At 36.7% G+C, this 13,934-nt stretch overlaps 1 protein-coding gene across 1 annotated transcript in view; it reads left to right on the plus strand.

Moving 5' to 3' along the window:
• The window catches only part of LOC129228435 (transmembrane protein 132E-like), a 100,402-nt gene extending 90,591 nt beyond the window's left edge, over window positions 1–9,811 (plus strand). Inside the window, exons 7-11 of the mRNA XM_054863119.1 lie at window positions 26–228; window positions 1,334–1,427; window positions 4,506–4,736; window positions 5,003–5,194; window positions 7,172–9,811. Coding sequence (XP_054719094.1) covers window positions 26–228; window positions 1,334–1,427; window positions 4,506–4,736; window positions 5,003–5,194; window positions 7,172–8,419 — 1,968 coding nt within the window. The 3' untranslated portion in view covers window positions 8,420–9,811. The remainder of the gene's footprint in view (window positions 1–25; window positions 229–1,333; window positions 1,428–4,505; window positions 4,737–5,002; window positions 5,195–7,171) is intronic.
• The last annotated feature ends 4,123 nt before the right edge of the window (window positions 9,812–13,934 follow it).

Below are 13,934 nucleotides of genomic sequence, written 5' to 3' on the forward strand. Positions count from 1 at the left end.
ACTTTTATTTCTTTTCTCATCATAGGTTTCGCCCTCGTGTACTCTGGTGTACTTGGACGGTTCAGAGATCCGTGGCTCACAAAACGCCTCTGTGCTGGTCAAGTATGGATCGTATACCGGTCAGACCCACTTCTTGGTCTGGATGCCAGAACTACCTCTCACCATCCGTATTTCCGACACCAAACTGAGTCAGGTTAAGGGATGGAGGACACCTCACTTACAGAGAGGGTAAGAGACTTTCTTTTGACGAGAGAGCAGTAAGTCTCAAATGGTCAAGATCAATGAGTTCGCATTGCAAGGGGCATGACAACTCTGTAACAACTTAGAGCACCCAGGTAGCACACGTTACGTTTACACGTATAAAAAAACTGTCACAACGTTTCCAACCATTTAAAAACGTTTATGAACAGAAACGTTCCACCACCTGGGTAGCTGATGTTATTTTGTTACCTGAAAGGGAGTTTGTGTCATGACAGACGTTTTGTTTTCGTAAGTTCCCGTTGGATTTCCTTATACCCAAAACGGTAACTCCAAAAAGGTTTTCTTTCTCCTGAAAACTAGAAATATTGCCTTGCTTCAGTGAACTTGATCTCCCGCCACAGTTTCTCGGACTTTGCAAGAGGAATGGATTAGAATTATTGCATGTAAAATGTCATAGTATAACAAGAACGCTTCTAGCAACTGTATGGATTTATTATGAGCTCTAACTATTGTTAAGACATCTATAATCAACCAAGGCCAAACTCAGGTTATTAAATGTCAATTTTCAATTAAATTTCTGAACTGATGTTTGTAAAAAACAGGTTTGTGGCTTAGTGAGATTCCCTTTGACATTACAAGGCAATTGGCGTGATCAAACAATCTACCTACAGTCGGAAGAAAATCGAATGTAAATGACGATAACTAGTTTCATAACATTGGGAACATAACAGTAGGCAAGCACCTTTACGAACTTTGTATAAAGTAGGAACGCGATAATGCTATCAAAACATCGATGTTAATAATAAAAGCATCGATAGTATCGATACATTAACGAAAAAATGCATTGGGATGTTTTGAACCAAGCATCAATGCTTCAAAAAAAAAAAAAAAAAAAAAAGAAAAAGTTTACCAAAAATATCGATATGGAGATACAGAGAGCTGTTTTTGCTGTTGATTTTGTACTTTAAAATACTCATCGTATTGCCGGTTTCATTATATTGTTATTAGTTTTTATTTTTATTAACGATGATGATTTTATAAATCATGCTTCCAAATAAAAATCAAACAAGAGAACTAAAAGCCTCCCTACTTTTATAATTGTGAAAATTGCAGAAGCATCATTTATTTCCAGGAAACCAGTGCCCACTCAGACAGGAAGAAACAGTCGTAGAAATACGTTTGCCAGTTCCTCTAGCACGAAGAGTGATCGATGGTTCGACAAGGAGGTAAGCGACACCAATTTCCTCACTTAGCGTTCCCTGTTCTTTCTAACTACGTATTAAAGTACAGTTTGCTACCTAGCTGGAACGATCAATACTTTCATAAGGCAATGCTTTCGATTTTTTAAAAATGTTTTAAAGGAGCACTTTAACAAATAAACTGCGTTTCAAAAAGTAAGAATCGCTTTGGATATCACTGAATCAACGCTGGGGTCATTGAGTTTATTGCCAGATAACGGTATTGGCTCTGAAACGTTTGATATTCGATATTTTCGTGATAGATTTAATTACTTTACGAAGATATTTGTCGAGGTTTGAAGACGGAAGCCTGTCAGTTTTCTGACTTATTGCTATAGCCAGTTTTAAAAGTTCTCGGAGATAGTTCTCCAGTTCTCGGAATTAGCAAGTTTTATGTGCACTTGTAGCCACGGTAGTAGATCACAAACCATGTTTGAAATTCAATCTCAGAATACGTTTGTTTTGAACGAAAACCGTTTTCAAGTTCTACAATCTGAGATGCATAGTTCTGAACATTTACTACAGATAAAAAATAGCTTTTAAACTTTTAAACAAACGTAACGTTTAAATAACTCAAAGCAAAATGCTTGAAAATGAAGTAATTTAAGTATTCTTTCTTTCTTTTTTTTTTTAATGCGCGAATTTCCAGCTATAGTTAAAATTAGAAATGAAAAAAAAAAAAAAAAAAACAATCCAGTGAAACGTTGTCTTTGATTTTTAAGTGTTTCAAATTTTGAAATAAATTTTCAAATTTTTACGTTTGAAGTTAGAGAAGACTTATCATAGTAATGATTTACAACTTTAATTCATTTCTAAAAGTTAGTTTTTTTCACATTTAAAGTCTAATTAATGTGTGAAGAGCTGTCGAAATCATTGAAATACAGACTGTATAAAGCAATCATACAACCGATTGTGACACATGGATGCGAAACCTGGATCCTGAATAAAAACGATGAAGAAGACCTACTGATTTTTGAGTTAAAGGTCATCAGTAGAATCACTGGCCCTTTGAAGGTGGGTGATCAGTGGAGAGTAAGAACTAATATTGAAATTGAGAATATCCTGAAAGGAAACGAGCTGATGTGTGCATCACATGACTTACTTTTACTCCAATTTAATGTCATTTTCTCATTATTGGCAGTTTTAATATGATTCAATTATTTACTCTCTAAATATCACCAACAGTGGCCAAATTGAAACCAAATAAAAAAAATTAAATTTTTTTTAAAAATATCGCCAAGTTGGCGACAAAATTCGGCAACCAAAAGACTGGCGATATATCAAGGCGATATGTCAAGTGTCCGCCAAATTCTAACACAACTTGAGTTTACATCGAAATTAACAATGATTTCCCCCCAAAAAGGGGCAAAAGACCCTCTTTGGAGCATCCGAATGCAACCAAAAAGGAAAATGCACAACTAGACCCCACTAGGAGTCTACGTACCAAATTTCAACTTTCTAGGACACTCCGTTCTTGAGTTATGCGACATACATACACACATACGTACATACAGACGTCACGAGAAAACACGTTGTAATTAACTCGGGGATCGTCAAAATGGATATTTCGGGTGTATGTACGTTCCTACGCACATATCCACTTGTGGTCGGGTTGAAAAAAAAAACTCAACATTCATTTGGGGGTGAGCAAAATGGAAATTAATGCCGATTTTTGGGTGAAAATTTTTTCGCGAATACAATACTTCCTTTTTTACTTCCTTTTATAAAAGGAAGGTAACGTTACCTAGCGCTATGGATATCGTCTATCATTGATCTAATTCCACCATTTTTCATCCATTGTAGTCGTCTTTTCGACGTGTATAAGACGACTTTCGACTATTCTGAGGGGACATTTCGACGAGTTAGGGACGGTTTTTAGATCAGTTATAGACGAGTGTTTGGACTAGATTCGACAACTTTTCAACGTCTACTCCACAAGTTTGTGTTGTGTGGGTTCCTCTTCAAAAGTGGACAAATATACGCTGATTGATCTTCTGTAAGATATATTTCATACTCAGGAATCTTAAATTCTTTTATTTGACATCAGTAGAATAGGTGTAATTCAAGGGTCTACTTATCAGTGCCGGATCTAGGCAGCACACCTTTTTTTTTTTTTTTTTGGACTCTTAATTGTAATGTTTATACGACACATTACATTTTCCTTAACATTTTCATACATTTTCGTCTAATTTGCCAGTCCAATTTTTTAGTACTTATTGCAATTACACTATTTAACTTAAAACCTTATTTTCAATTTTTCATGTGTGCAAGCTTATCCAACATTCTTATTTCCATACATCATTTTGAAACAGAAATCAAGAAGATGAATAGGCTTACCGAAATCATGGCGCTATAAAACATACGCTAAAATATCAGAAGTAAAAAGCGGTGCTGCTCAACATGTCAATTAATTTATAAATATCATCATTGTCATTATTTTTTTTTAAAATGAAGTTCTAGCCCTTTAACCGTTGTTCTATGAACTAATGAACTATTTTTAATTTACTTTTCGCAGCAATTAGCACCACCGCAATCCGCTCTCACTCATCACTGTTTGTGTTGATTCTACTGGACACTTCTATTCGACGTTTAGTAGACGACCCTTGTGGATGATCTAATTTATGTCTGTAAAGGATAACTAATAGATGTCCAATTATAGACGTTTAATAGAACATCTAGAAATAACGTTTATTAGTCGTAGAATAGATATCACCTTTAGATGTAGATGAGTATGGATGAGTTTTATATGAGTTTCGACGAGAAATAGTCGTTTTATGGACGAGGCGGGTCTCGTGCCCCGGGCAGTAACTTCTGGGCGTGGTAAATTCATCCTATTTCGTCGGGGTTTTTTTCGTTGAAACACTCGGTATAAAAACTTGAAGGTAGTTGATAAAGGGCGGCATCTTCAAGTATCGGAGGCAAGTTTTTGCCTCCGATGGTTCCGACTGCTATCAAACAAATATACGATACAAAGCTACTTGCAAACAGCTTTGGCCGAGTCTGATTCCTGTTAGAACGGAACCACATACAGAAAGACTAAGTTTCTGGTCTTAATTTCTCTTCCAGGACTTTGATATCGTCTGTCGGCTCCGGTATCAGCAGGGTCATATCGAAGTCTACACCAGGTTCTTCAGCGTCGATCACAATTCTGGTCGGGAATCCTACCTCTTGAGTCGCAAAGCTGAACTGCGTGTTACGGAGCTGGTAGCCCCGTTTCTTCGGGTGGCGGACATGCGCATTGCAGCGCTCCGGGGGACGATCGTCAGGGGCATGCAGAGTGGACGCACAGAAGTACAGGTGAGGCGTAGCAGCGTAGCAAAATAAAGAAAATAGTTATTGCAGAAGATTGCTTCTGTGTTAAAAAGTGCTTTTACTTTTGTGCAGAGTCCAATTGGCATTCAAAATTATTGTAAATAACTTGGTGTTTTTTTAAAAATATGGTCTAGAGGTCATTCAAAGAAATTTATTTTGTGTGTTAAATACGGAAATACCAATCAGAGATTGTATCAATTGCTTCTGCTATTAAGCCTGTAAGTATATTCTCATTGCGTTTACTCTTTTAGGTGTTGTCACCAATTACTGGAAGGGTAAGTGGTGCCAAAGAGGTTCGTGTGGGGACAGACAAGGAGACCATCACCCATCTAGAAGTTACTGTAGTGGCTGGGTTGCAATTGACAGTGAGCCCTGACGAAACCCTTCCCGGTGGATTCGTGGCACAAACCACCATCAACCATAAGCTCACCTCGCAATACCAGGTTAATTACTATTCATTTTATATTTCTATTGCAACCTATTGCCTTCTATATTGAAAATTTGCCAAATTGACTAGAATTGGTGAAGGCATTCTGTATGTGTGAGACCGTTTTTTTTTTTTTTTTTTTTTTTTTTTTTTTTTTTTTTTTTTTGGACACTCTAGAGCAAAAATTACTGCATGAAATTGAACGAAATTTTATACACATTTATGCCCTCTTGTGAATTTGTGTATTTTTTTTTAAAAGTATGTTTCATTATGAAAAACCCGTTTCTTGGTTATTTGAAAAAACCACAAGAATATTTTCTCTGTCTTGTAGCCGTTTCTTTTCCTTGTCCAAGTCGTAGCGCATGTGTGTGAAAAAGGCATCATGTTTAACTTTAGACTCTTGGTATCACTGTAATAAAAAGTAACTAACACGAGAAAGGCCCGACTGGGAAAGCTTATTGTGAGATGGGAATACATATACATGATTGTGACACTGCTTAAGGATCCTCTTCAGTCAAAATGAGGAAACGTCAGCCCCGAATAAAAGAAGCGAACACATTTTAATAAATTAGATTTAAAGTTGTCCCCCATTAATTAAAATTCTACACAGATTAGATTAGCTGTAATGGTTTTCTCTCAATATGGCAAAATCGATGGTACTAATCCAGTACTGAATAGACTTATGCTCTGAAGAAATGTCTGTACAGACAGACGTACTAAAGACTTCGGTAGACTTGTTGCAATAGTTGTTCCATATTCAGCAATTTTCTAAAATTTCATTACTTAGTACACGGTTTTATTTGTTAAAGCAGTAGTGCTCTGTCGTGAGAACATATAGTGCATCATCTGCAGAAATATGTTTTTAAGATATTTGAAAATACTCGTTTTGGATTCCATACTAACGATAGGGAAATATTAGAATTTGACGCTTTTTTTTTTTTTTTTTTTTGTGCTTTATTTTCGGCGGGAACCAAATAAGCAAGCTTGTACAACAAAGCTTAAGTACAGTAAATGACAAAAGTGCAAGAAAAATGAAAAATATGCAGTTACTGCTCTTTATCTTCAAACTATAGTGCTGCATTGTGCAATTGAGTTGAACAGCCTTCAGAAATTATTCTCATAGATAAGTGGCGTTCAACCTACAGCATGTAGGCCAAATACGATCCGTGAAGCTTATTGGCCTGCTCCGTTGTTTCTTTCAATTTCGTCAATCGAAAACTAAGATTAGTCGCGTGCAAATTTGAAACCAAATGCTCAGAAATTCGTTTCTGAAAAACAAATACAAAACTTCGCATTAATAAAATAAGCATCAAGTAATCATAACAACGATTCTTGGTTTGTAATTTTTGTTCCTTTTCTATGTGTCCCACATTATTTAGAGATTTTTTTTTAAATATTTTGAAATTTTATATGCGTTCTGGCCCGCGAGAAAAATCTCAATATGATAGGCGGTCCTCGGAAAAAAAAAGGTTGGTCACCATTATTAAAGATTAATTGTCTGACTGCGTGTAATATGTAAAAATAATAAGCAAAAAATTGAAAACAAAAGAACATTAGCTGATTCTTGTGAGCTCAATAAGACGACAAAGGTTTACTTTTTGTTACACAAAGCAATGTGGATGCTAGAACCGTTTTGCTGAAAATATATGCAAAACATATAGTGTACACCACTACCTGCTACTGATTGAACGTTACCATAAACTTGTGCATATATAAGTTAATTTTACTCACTTAAAAGGGTTAAGGGTATTGTTAACGAAAACCTGCAATTGTGTGCACACAAATTATTCACTCTAGAATTTAACAGACCGAAAATATAAGAACTAAACTTTTTGTGCGATATTTTAAAACTTCTACTTTTAGAGCATTTATATTGAGTTATGACATTGATAACATGCATTTACATCCAGTTATGAAATTTTTAAGTTGTTTTAAAAGATACCGGTTGTTAAATTCTTTCACAAAAGTAAAATGTTTCAATTGTACATTTCAGGAAGGACTGTTGAATATTAAAATCCACTTTTCCGATGGTACTTCTTCCCCTTTGGCAGACATAGCAGACATGGATTATCACTTGTCCGTGGACACTTTCGACAGTGAAGTTGTAGCTTTTGCACCTATGGCAGGGCTTCATTATCCGAGGGTGATTGCCATTGCTAAAGGAAAGGGTGATTTATTGCATGTGACACTAGAACTGGCAGAAAGATGCCAGAAACGAAGGAGTCAACCTCTTGCTATGGCGTATGCTTTCATAGATGTAGATTTTACAAATGAAAAATCACTTATGAACGATGTGCGTGTCAAGAACTCCAAAAACCTACTGGACGGTGTCAGAAAAAGAACGGACCATGTAGATTCCTTCTCCTCTTCAGACGTCGGAGAACCATTCATCACCTCCAACGACGTAAGTTCCATTCTATACCAGGATTCCATATCACATCGCGGGAAATCCCATTATCATGAGCCAGCTGTTCAAGCTAGGCAAAACCTTGTCCACACTTCAGATCTCACGCCTTTGGAGATTGGAATGTACGCGTTGCTCGGTGTCTTCTGCTTAGCGATATTGGTGTTCTTGGTGTCTTGTTCCGTGTTCGCAGTGCGGTACCGCCGTAAGCAGGTGCCGCCTGTCACTACTACGGGGGATTCGGTGGCTCACGCGCATGACTGGGTGTGGTTGGGAAGAGCAACACTAGAAAGGAATTCCGTCAATACTCGTTGCTCCCAAACTCTTGTACCGATGGCGGACTTCAACGGGAACCACCAGTCGGAGGGACTGGACACGATCACCAAGGTCCAAAGGCGAGAGAAGAATAACGGCACTAGGCAAATTGGCAGCGGTTGCAGAGGCAGCAACTTGTCCTTCCCCGGCTCAGAAATCAGCATCAGGATCACCAGCAATCCACAAGAAATGAAGGAAGAAGAGTTGGCCATGCTGGAGAAGGCTACATCCACTACTCCTAACAACGCTGGAAGTGCCACCGTCTCGAGAGAAAAGAGGGTTAGAATCGTCACGAACCCGGTTCCTCCCCCCATCATACCACAGGGCAACCCCTTGAAACTCTTTCCGGCACATCCGCCCCCACCTGTGCCACCCCACCGAAATTTCCCACCTCCTATACCACCTCACCAGAGGCACCTGATGGGAAGATTTCGAGACGCGGAATGGGAAACGGTGGCTCAAGGAATGAACTACGATCAACTGATCGAATACTTTGAAAATTTGAAAGAATCGAATGCATGAAAGGCTCTGCCTTAGAGCATGTATTGTACCTTCTCCCCTCGATGCTGGCAGCATTTCGTTTCGTGCAGCAGCACGATCCGTGGTGGAGTAATTGCAGCAGAGTTCAGTCTTGCCACAATTCTAGTCTACATGAGCCATACGTATATGTTCATGCTTCAGAGATGTGCAAAACCTGCTGTTGAGTCGTTGCACATACCTCTCGGGTGGTTTTATTTTACTTAAAAACTAAAGATTGAGATATGTCTGTAGTATCTAGTCCATTAATAATCCGCCAACATACGCTTAGTTACACAATCCCATGGCTCCAGGAAGATTCTTTTTCACCTACTGTCTTATTTCCTATTAAATTAACACTTTCCTAATCAATTATAGAGCTGCTCTCGTAAATGTGTTCGGTTTTGGTCGCAGTTTATACCGTGTTTGTTTTGCATACATGTCTTTCAACTTAAGATTTGTTACTGACAAGCACTCTGTGTAACTATAGCTTTTCAAAGTGAAGTTTAGTGATAAATTACTGAAGTAACGGACAAATCAAAAGCAAAAAATTCTCGTGTGGAACTGTTTTTAATCCTCTTGAAATTGCTTGCATTTCTGGAGCCTGTTCATCTGTTGTTACCTAGCAATAGTTCTGTTTTATTTGACCTTATGGTTTTCACTTTTTCTAAAACTAGGTTAGCTCTCTTCTTCAGTTTTATTTATTATTTTTTTAATTTAATTACTTCAAAATCAATCATAATAGTGATTTCTTTCTTGTAAATATATCATTTCCATTTTTGAACTGTATTGTATTCAAATATATTATATTTTTTACAGTGTACACATTTCTGTAGATATCTATAGAAATTTCAGCTTTTGTACTTCTTACAAATACGCATCATTTGTTTTTAAACATGTTTTGTAAATTAATTTGGTTTTCAAAAAAATACCTGTAATGTTAAAAAATAAACGAGATTTTAAAAACTGAATTCACGGATTGCCTTTAAACGCATTGCTAATTGTTACCATTGACTATTCTAAAATTGTTTAATTTTCAATCTTTGAAATGTGAAGAAAAGTGATAATGTAGGTACGACTGCGGATTTACGATATATTTTTATTATTCTGGTAAATATAACGAAACATTTTGGTTCTAAGTTCTAGTTTTAAGCATCTCCAATTCCCTATTTTTACAGAAAAAGCGTTTAATTTTGATATCCAGGAAACGAAATATAAATCAAAAATATTTATGTATTTAACACTTAAATAAAACCAGAGCAAATTCTAAACGTATTTTCTGATTAAAGCAAATCTTTAAAACGTATTGTTAAATTCTTGACATTAATAACTAGTATGTTGTGGCCATCACGAAACTTTCTTCTATATTTTTCTTTTTTTCCTGATCCCTCCCCATGCTTGACGAGGAAGCAATATTCCCAACAAAAACAAAATTACACATGCAAAAACTTGACGACCATCCCAATGTCTGAATTATTGCAAAAGCAAAGCAAAGAGCGAAAATTGAAAGTTATTTTAAAAGCCTTGCTTGAATTAATTACAAATATTTTATTTGTTAACAAACATAAGATGGCAACAGTTAAAAATTTTAAATCATTGAGATATTATTTCCTATCATTTCCATACAATTAAAATCACGAGAAATACGCAGACGACAATCTATTACGATTCATCTTTCTTATTGTTGCATTAATAAAAATATTTTTATTCGCAAAAAAAAAAAAAAAAATCATCACCTCTTGGAGCGATCGGCGTCAAAATTGAACCAAAGCCTGTTTACATATGGATTCACATATATTCCAAATTTCAACCAGAACGTAGCATTACTTCTTGAGATAGGGCACTCAAAATGGAAAAAAAGAACGGGTGATTGCGCTACCCCCTTTTTAGCTGTTGACACCAAAATAAAATCAGCCCTTATACCCACTAAGGGCTACTTGTCAAAAAATTTTTGTTTGATTCCATTCGTTATTTCTTGAGATACAGCAGTCACAATTGACGACAAAAAACGTTCTATAGCTCAACCCCCGTTTGAGTTATTGACACCAAAATTGAATCAGCACCTGTTCCTGTTAATACCAACATATGGACCAAATTTTGTTTGATTCCGCCAGTTACTTCCTGAGGAATAGCAAGCACGCGTAACTCGAAAAACGTCCTATTGCTCCACCCCCCTTGGAGGAATTCGCGCCAAAAACTAATGGGCACAAGTTCACATAGTAGTTTTTGTTGTAGAGCGGCCACAAAAAACTGGTCACACACAGACGTGACACACATACACACACACACACACACATACACACACACATACAGACAGACAGACATTTTCCAAAAATGGTCGAAATGGACTCAGCACACCTCAAAACGTTCGAATCCTTCGAAATTCGAAAATTTGCACGAATCCAATACTTTCTTCTATATATTAGATATAGAAGAAAGTAAAAATGTGCACTGTAAAATTCAGCCTTTTCTAACATTTAAGTAATTATGTTTGAATAAAATCCATTGACCTAAAATTAAAGTCATAAAAAAAAAGCTATTTATTTATATTTCTAATTGATATCTAAAAATATTTAATTTTTGTTTTTCTTGATCTTTCGATATTGCTGTCGATAAAAAATATAGAATTGGAGAAAATATTGCAAAATTAAGTATGATGAATTGGAGAAGAATATGCTTCAGATTATTTTTTGTTTTTTAGCAGATGAAAATTTTGCCTTTCTTCGGGGTGTTGGAGAACCCCGCTGAAATATATGCTTTTGTAAATACGAACTGCCTCGTTCACCTTTTTCACTCCCAATATGATAGGATAAATATCTTTTTAGAATATTTCCCAAAGTTTAACCGTATTTTCTGTTAATATCTTAACTATTAGACATCGTCGATGTAGAACTAAGTAGGCTGTAAATAGCCAAAACTTGAAACATTGAAAAAAAAAGAAAGAAAAGAAAGAATTACAGTGGAATCCCATTGCAACGAATTTCCAAAGACCTCAAATTTTGTTCGTTGTAACGAGGATTTCGTTGTAATAGAATTCAAGTAATGTAATAGAAATTGAAAAAGGATTAAGAATTTTCGTTGGAACGGATGTTTCGTTTTATGGACATTCATTGTAACGAAATTTCACTGTATTTTTTTTTATAACCAGTTACTTAAATGAAAACGACACTAGATACTAGTAACAGTAGTTTAAAAATTAAAAATGTCTAAAATGTTATAAAATCGAAAAAAATAACATCAACATATTTCATTAAAATTAGTTAAAATTAGAGTTATAGATATCAAAAATTTTACTTATTTCATTTCTTTTTCCCTTATCTTCATTATTTTATGCAATTTCTAGATTCCTGACACAAATATTTCGACTTTTTATAACACGTACGCGAAGTGGTCTAAAATTTTTAAATCGCTGCGGTTAATGCAGGGAGAAATGTAAGATTTTTTTTTTTTTTTTGAACTTACAAATTTCTTTTTATAAGGAAATACTTAATTCTTCGCAGTTTGTTCGCTTTGATACAAAACTGGTGGCAATGAGTTAGTTTGTATTTATAAAAACTCATCAAGGCTTATAGCTGATATTAAACTTGATCATACAACAAATGACAGATTTTAGCCCTACTTACTGTTAAGATTATTAGTATAGTTTATTAATGCACTTTCAAAATGTTACGCGATATAAAATTCTATCAGTTAAGTATTTTTGTAGAAAGGATTCTGAATTCCTTTGGAAGAATGTTTATTTTAATTTTCATAAAGGTGTTATTGTCTGCATGCAATGTGTAACATAATCTCCGAAGTTGTTGTGTAGACAAGCAACACTGATGAAAGTGTGCTAGATTATGTTAGATAATATATTCCCCTCGCCTTATGACTTGTCAAAAAAAGTGATGAACGTAACCAAATTTTTCATTTCATGTTGCCAATATTTTAAAAATATTCGGTAAAGTGTCCAAAGATTGTCTCCAAAGTATTTGTAATTATAATCATTAAAATTGTACAAAGTATTCAATGGTTGCATGTGTCTTATTTCTTTGAAATTGAAGCCATTCAATTGGAACAAATAAAACAAGAAGATTTAATGTTGATTAAAGAAGTTACATGCATAGTTTCATGATTATACAAAACGATCGATTTACATGAGCACGTTTCGTCACGCCAACATATATAGTTGTGACTCGAGCTATGAGACGAAGTGGAAGTGAAAGTCATTATTCTGGGTGATTTTTCGGGAACCTCCACAGTATATCTCCCCCCCCCCCCGCCAAAGGTCACAGGTATCGGATATTAAATCGTACCCTTCTGCCGGAGTGAGTGAATGTGGGGGAAGATCTGGTTCTGTTCTCAGTGTCCGGGAGTTGGTTGGTGACTGTTCCCTGATCTTCTGTAGTGCCAGCAGGAGCAGTTGAAGTCTGTGGAGTACTGATGGAATGGTCTCTGTCTGAGACAGCAGAGTAGCATGCTTTTAAGCGGTCTACACTAATTGTGCTCGGTTTGTTGTTATGAACTAACATCGTAAAGTGCTTTGGAGTATAACTGATTATGTGGAAAGGTCCATCATAGGGGGCTTGGAGGGGCTTCTTGACACCACCATACTGAACAAAAACATGGGTGCAGTGAGACAGGTCGGGGTGCACTAAAGGTTTAGACTCACTGTGGGCAGATGCTGCGGTTGGTGAGATGGACTGCATGGTAGTACGGAGACGTTGGAAAATCTGATAGCCCCTCCGTAGACACCGTGGATAGATCAAGGTACTCTGCGGGTAGTTGAAGAATCGTAGACTCTGTTTCAGCGAGCGGTGAAATCTTTCGACCATTCCATTGCTAGGCGGATGGTAGGGGTCGTCCTGATTTGCTTGAATCCAAGCAATTTCGTGAGTGAAACTCACATACTTCAGTCAGCAATGAGCGCTGACTCAAACTGTCTGCCTTGATCTGTGGTGATGGTGGACGGCATTCTGAAACAGAAAATCCAGTGGTACACAAAGGCTTGTGCCACTGTCTCCGCTAACATGTCTGCTACAGGGATGGCCTCGGGCCATCTGGTGTACCAGTCCACACAAGTCAAAAGGTAAGAGAAAATTTCCGAGGGGGTAATGGTCCAACCAAGTCGACATGGACATGATCAAACCTGCGTGCAGGTGTAGTGAACAGCTGCATGGAGCTGTGTGTATGTTTGTTTACTTTTGGATTTTTGGCAATCCACGCAAGAACGTGACCAAGCAACCACATCTTGTGACCGCAGAAGGCCACACATAATGATCCAGGACCAGTCGTTTCGTGGCACGGATACCTGGATGGGATAGGTTATGGAGAGCGTTGAAGACTGCTTTTCTAAAGGCATCGCACCACAGGTTCAGCGTAGGTGAGATTGATACCGTTTTCAATTTCAGTTATAGGTCGGTTTTATGTAACAGGCTTCGCAGCTCTACGTCTGTTTCTTGAGCCTGGGACAAGGCTTCGAACTGGAGAGGGTTTGCACTGATATCTTGGATTCGCGATAACTTATCGGCCACGACGTTTT

The sequence above is a fragment of the Uloborus diversus genome, chromosome 1 (genome assembly GCF_026930045.1).
Source record: "Uloborus diversus isolate 005 chromosome 1, Udiv.v.3.1, whole genome shotgun sequence".
Classification (NCBI taxonomy): Eukaryota; Metazoa; Arthropoda; class Arachnida; order Araneae; family Uloboridae; genus Uloborus; species Uloborus diversus.